Source organism: Phyllobates terribilis, unplaced genomic scaffold (assembly GCF_046119375.1).
Source record: "Phyllobates terribilis strain yellow unplaced genomic scaffold, ASM4611937v1 Scaffold_10__3_contigs__length_209671492, whole genome shotgun sequence".
NCBI classification, from domain to species: Eukaryota; Metazoa; Chordata; class Amphibia; order Anura; family Dendrobatidae; genus Phyllobates; species Phyllobates terribilis.
The window spans coordinates 170,235,092-170,241,549 of NW_027362770.1; the positions used below are offsets into that span (position 1 = coordinate 170,235,092).

Sequence of the window (6,458 nt, forward strand, 5' to 3'; positions counted from 1 at the left end):
CCGGGCACGGAGCAGAGCGGTGAGGGGAACAGCGTCCCTGCCTAGCAGAGGGCAGGGACGCCGGCACTACAGGGGTCCACATTGGTTGAATGCCAGGATTAGCTGCACAAACTGCTCTGTGTCGCTGAGCGGACGCCTGCCGACCACACATCTGACCAGCAGACCCCATTGCATTCCCCACAGACTCAATACTCCCCACTCCTGCGCCAGCTCTAGGCCTAAAACAACTAGCCGAGGGAGCACCAACAGCTACAGTATCTTTGACATGATGGACAGATGATTCATCTGCTTTAGCGCTAACCACTATGTTATTGCATATTATTCAACAAATAGAGACGTACTGGCTGAACAGCCAGGTTCAGTTCAACCTAGACTGAGTGCTTTCTCAGGCAGACATGAGACATAATCCTATGGATTTTTTTTGTCAGCAGATTGGACCAGTGGCAAGAAATGACCTAATTTGCTTTTGGCATACTGTTACATCCAGCTGCCAGTGTAATGTCAGAAAGGTTATTTAATATGGCCGGTGTCTTTGTCACACCCAATTAGAACAAGTTATCCTCCGCAAGTGGGGAAAAACTAACAATTGTCAAAATGAATGAGGCATGGATCAGTGCTGACTTTTATTCACCTATGGCTGATGCCTATGATTACATTGGACATGCTTTCTGACTGTCCGTCAGTGGTGATGGCCCATGCTCAGCTGGGTATCTACTGTCTGTCTGTGACGCCTCTTCTCGGAAGCCCTTTTATTTACCCTGGGAGATGGGGGACTCGGAGTCGGGTCCTGTGATGGAGAGATGGGGTGCAGCCGTGGCCCGGACCCGACCCGTGCTCAGGGCCGTCACATTAAAAAGGATGGTGTGGGTTTATCCGGGTTGAGTGGCTGATTTACGACTACGCCACCTGTGGCACCTGGTGAAGGCCACCAGCGCGGCTGCAGTCCGCTGAGGCATGGTGTTATGGCGGCCAAAGTTATTACTACTCCCCACAGGCGGAGCGAGGCCTCAGGGCAGAGGGACAGGAGGATGGGGGTAGTAGTAGAGGAGACGGGCGCCGTGTCGTGCGGTGTAACGCAGAATAAACAGTCCAGAGGCTGGTGGCCGCAACCAATCAGCAGAGCGTTGTTTAAATTTGGCGCCAATCTCGCTGATTGGTCGCGGCTGCCGTCGGCGACCAATCAGCAGAGCGTTGTTTAAATTTGGCACCAATCTCGCTGATTGGTCGCGGCTGGTGTCCGCGATCAATTAGCAGAGCGTTGTTTAAATTTGGCGCCAATCTCGCCGAATGGTCGCGGCTGGCAGCCGCACCCAATCAGCAGAGCGTTGTTTAAATTTGGAGCCAATCTCGCTGAATGGTTGCGGCTGGCGTCCGCGCCCAATCAGCACAGCAGTGTTTAAATGTGTCGGCAAGATCGCTGATTGGTCGCTAGCAGTGTCCGCGACCAATCAGCACAGCAGTGTTTAAATGTGGCGCCAAGATCGGTGATTGGTCGCGGCCGCTATTTAAAGGTGGCGCCCAAATCGTGATTGGTCGCGGGCAGAGGCCACGACCAATCAGCAGAGCGGTGTTTAACTTTAGCGCCAAGATCACTGATTGGTCGCGGGCGGAGAGCGCGACCAATCAGCGAATTGTATTGGTGAGGACCGGGGAGCGGAATCGTATCGGTGAGGACCGGGGAGCGGCGCTACCTGTGCGGGTACTTCCGCTGCGAGAAGCCGGGAGATGAGCGACTGCTCGCAGCAGAAGTATCCCGACCCGCAGCGCCGCTCCCCGGTCCTCCCTGGACACCCTAGCCGCATGGATGTCAGCGCCGCTGCCTGTACGGCTACTTCCGCTGCGAGCAGCTGGGAGATGAGCGGCCTCTCGCAGCAGAAGTATCCCGACCCGCAGCGCCGTTCCCCGGTCCTCCTTTCCGCATGGAGGTCAGCGGCGCCAGCGGTCGGGGTCCTTCTGCTGCTACCGGCCGGGAGATGAGCGCCTCGAGCCGGTCATCTCCCGGCTGCATCTCCGTCCTGCAGATGAGCCACTAACGGCCGCCATCTTTTTTTGGAAATCCCGCGGCGCTGATTGGCCGCTGCCAGACCAATGAGCGACCCAGGATTGCCAGGACAGACAGACAGACGGGATAAGACGATTTATATATATATATATATATATATATATATATATATATATATATATATATATATATATATATATAGATAGATAGGGAGAGGCTCCACACAGTTTTTTTAAATTTATTTAAATAATTTAAAAAAAAAGTGACATGGGGTCCCCCTATTTTTGATAACTAGCCAAGGTTAAAGCAAACAGCTGGGGGATCGTATTCTCAGGCTGGGAAGGTCCATAGATATCTGGCCCTCCCCAGCCTAAAAATAGCCACCTGTTGCCGCCCAGGAAAAGGACCTAAGCCAAGGCTAAGCGCCATAATTGGCGCATCTAATCAATGCTCCATTTCTGGGGCTACTGAGGGCTGGTGTTAATAGTCTGAGAGGGGGCCAATATCCATGTCTCCTTCCCAGGCTATTTGGTTATTAAAAATAGAGGGGACCCCATGTTATTTCTTTGGGGGTCACCCTTTGTAATAACCAGTAAAGGCTATGCACACAGCTGTGAGCTGATATTAATAGTCTGGGAAGCTTTATTGATATTGGCCTCTTCCCAGGATAACACCAGCCCCCAGCTGTCTGCTTTCCCTCAACTGGTTATTAAAAATAAGGGGGACCCCACGCCATTTTTTTCTTTTTATTTCTTAATTTATTAGCTAAATATATGTATAGTAAGCTACACTCGGACTGCACTATTTCTATATCTCACTGACCTATTTCTTAGTATGCAAAAGGTGATGGCTGGTGAATACTCTCATCAGCGAAGCTTGCTCTCGCTGCTATCAGAGAGAACAGGCGCATCATGGTGAGAGTAGTAGTCATCAGAAAATGCCTAACCGGCAGTAAACTTTTCACTGCCGGTCACAGCTGCTAGCTCACACCCTGTCCTCTGTGTGACAGCATGGGAACCCACTGAGGTCCCCGATACCCAGCGGCTGTGACTGGCAGAGACTTTAGTGAGGTTTACTGCCGGTCAGAGCCGGTGTTTCTCACGCTGTCATGCAAAGGACAGCATGGGAGCCGCCGGATGTTCGGGCCCCTCATTCATTTGAATGGGGTCCGGGATCAAGTTCAGGTACTGTTCTGGTACCCGAACCAAACTTTTTCATAGAGTTCGTCAGAACCCGACAGACCTAAACATCACATCCACGAGTCCACCCATCCATAATTTTTGACAAATTTATCTAAATTTGTCAAAATAACATTCCTCTAGAAAAGGAACATATAGGAGGTAAGGTACAATAAGTGTGACCAAGACCGCAAAATAGATATTCCATCCCAATTTCAGTTACTAATAGAGGACAGTAATCAATTATGTCATCAGATGATCACAGAGAGTCAGATAGAACTTTACCTTTTCTGTTATGCTATCCATCTATTTAATTGGACTCTATGGAAAATTTCTGGCTATCTGCCCCTAAAAAGACTCCTTACAATTTTTTGGGCAAATTATTAAACTAGTACAGATAACAAGTCAACAGTTTCCAGGGATTATGTTGTGAAGAACAGCTTGTCTGATTTTATTAGCCTCCTCCTTTACATAGGGGTAACTAAAGAACATCTTATCAGAGATTCCAACATAGAACAACGGCACAATGGTATGAAAATGTCTTCTAGTAACTGAGAGGGAATTATAAGCAGCGTATAGATATATGATCAGGATATAATATTAACAACTGATTATCAGCAAAAGTAATATGATCCCATCATTATTAGATTCTTTATCACCAGTTTCTTATATTATGATGGTTTTTTCCAACTGCTGTTTCCCTTTATTATCTGTACAGAAGCTTCCCATATACATAATGCAGCATGAAGGGGCTCGGAGAAGGTGGCAGTGCAGGTGTGTAAGTGTCTGATGGGGTCACACAGCTCATAAAAGGACAACTGTCCGGCCTCATAATCCAGACATATCCTGAATCTATCACTAGAGACATTATCAGGTAACCGGATCACTTTCCTGTCATGTCTCCCTGAATACTGATTATTATACCTCAAGAAACTCCAGGACTTGTTATTACCTCCAATCAGTGAATGATGCCCCCTCCTGTCTATACTGGGATAACACATCCCCACCCTCCACCACCCTGATCTACTGCTCTCCACATCCCAGTAATGTCGTCCTGAGGTAAATCCCCTCCTGCTCATCACCTGATTATACTGGAATCTCTCTGCTGTTTCTGGACGATTCTGCTCCTTTTTTGTCCAGGTTGCAGTTTTCAGGTCGTCTGATATAAGGAGATTATTAGCAGCTGTGTTTACATCCAGTAATATGTCTGCAGGACCCTCCACATAGATCCCGCTCCTTATACCTGATATTACCTCACATAATGTGTGTAATGTGTGTGAGATCACAGCCACATCCAGGTCATCTCCATCATGGAGCTGTTTATCATGTCCCCCTGTGTCCTCATCACCTCCCTCCTCCTCAGGATCACACAAGTCACCGGTGTCTGGTTCCTGTAAGACAGTCAGTGGATCCGTCATGTTACACAGCTCCTCAATGTGTCTCATCTTCCTGGACAGCTCGTCCTTCTTTATCTCCAGCTGATGGATCAGAGCAGACAGTGACAGTGACTCTTCCTTTTCCTGCCTGGAGATCTCACTCAGGACCTTCTTCTCCAGGTCGTCCACCCGTCTCCTGATGTCTGTACACAGGGCAGTGACTCTCTCGGCTTCTCCAGCTGCTTTTTCTTGAGCTTTTCTCCTGCGCTCCTCCAGACTCTGGACTCTTTCCTCAGTCTTCTTTCTCTTTATGGTAAGTTTCTGGAGAACATTTCTCAGTTTCTTGTTTTTCTTCTCAGAGGCCTCATCCAACAGCTCCACCTGATGTCCCCGATGTTTTCCAGCCAAACTGCAGGACGCACAGATACAAGCAGCGTCCTCAGTGCAGTAATATTCCAGGATCTTCTTATGGACAGAACATTTCCTTTTCTCCAGAGAAGTGCTGGGATCAGATAAGACGTGTTCTGGTGATTTGCTGTGAGACCTCGGGTGTTTATCACACAGAGAAGCCTCACAGTGTAGACAGGATCTAACAGCAGGTACAGGAGAGTCCACACAGTAAGTGCAGCAGATCTCAGTTTCTGATTGTGTTGGTTGTGTAAGCAGGAAATTCTCCATTATTTTACGCAGAACAAAGTTCTTCATCAGTGTCAGCCGCTCCAGAAATTCTTCTCTGCATTCAGGACAGGAATAAACTCCAGACTCGTCCTGTGTATCCAGCACACGATCAATACAGACACGGCAGAAGTTGTGTCCACATCTCAGCATTACAGGATCTGTATAAGGCTGAGTTCACACGATGCGTTTTTCATGCGTTTCCGCGGCGTTTTTGCAGTTGCGTAAACGCCGCGGAAACGCATGAAAAACGCATGGTAGAAGGGCAGCAATGTTCCCCAATGGAAATCCGCATGTGCTGTGCCCATGATGCGGATTTTTCCGCAGCGTAAACGCTGCGGTCAAAAATCCGCAGCATGTCAATTAATTTTGCGGAAACGCTGCTCTTTTGCCGCCATTGACTTGCATTAGACCGCATGGAATCCGCATCACTGTATATGTTGATGCGCTTTTCATGCGGTCTAATGTGCGGATGGTACCCGGGTGTGGAGGAGAGGACTCTCATCCAGACCCAGGTACCATTAAAAAAAAAAGAATAAAATAAAAAATATATATATTCTCACCTTCTGACGGCCCGCGCTGCGTCCTGCCGGCTTCCCGCGCACTTCGCGGTTGAATGAAGGACCTTCGCTGACGTCAGAGTCATGTGACGGGTCACGTGACGCTGACGTCGGAAGGTCCTACAGTCTTCACTGCCGGCAGCCGGGACCGATGAAGCAGGACACCGGGGGCCATCAGAGGGTAACGTATAGATTTATTTTTTATTTTTTGACATCACACACTATATAAATCCATGCCGGTTGCATGGATTTATATAGTGTGAAGTTGACAAGCACTTTCCAAGTGATGCTAAAATCGTCTGGAAAGCGCTTGTCAACCCGCATGCGGAAATGAAAGTGAAGAACGCTTCATTTCCGCATGTCCCTGGCAGGAAACCGCATGTACAATCCGCATGCGTTTTTTCCTGCCAGAGAGATGCAGAAACGCTCAGGAAAAAATCCTGAGCATTTCTGCATCGTGTGCACATACCCTAAGTGCTCAGACAGATGGAGCAGAGCAGCTCGTCTCTCAGATCAGCAGACGCCATGACTGACAGAGGAAGAGAGGAATGAAACCACATTTCCCATAAACCAGGAGGTGGGTTTAACTATTTAGACATAGGGTGCGGCTGAACTGTAACAAGTATTCAGACCTCTCTGTTATGCTGTGTATCTAATTGTAATGTTG

The 6,458-nt window shown here is 48.4% G+C and overlaps 1 protein-coding gene across 1 annotated transcript; it reads right to left on the bottom strand.

Annotated features, from left to right (window-relative positions):
- Positions 1-3,602: 3,602 nt before the first annotated feature.
- LOC141164072 (tripartite motif-containing protein 14-like) lies at positions 3,603-5,384 on the bottom strand. Its single transcript, XM_073649230.1, has one exon. It carries the CDS (start codon positions 5,382-5,384, stop codon positions 3,852-3,854), a length of 1,533 nt encoding a protein of 510 aa, XP_073505331.1. The 3' UTR covers positions 3,603-3,851.
- Between the last annotated feature and the right edge of the window lie 1,074 nt (positions 5,385-6,458).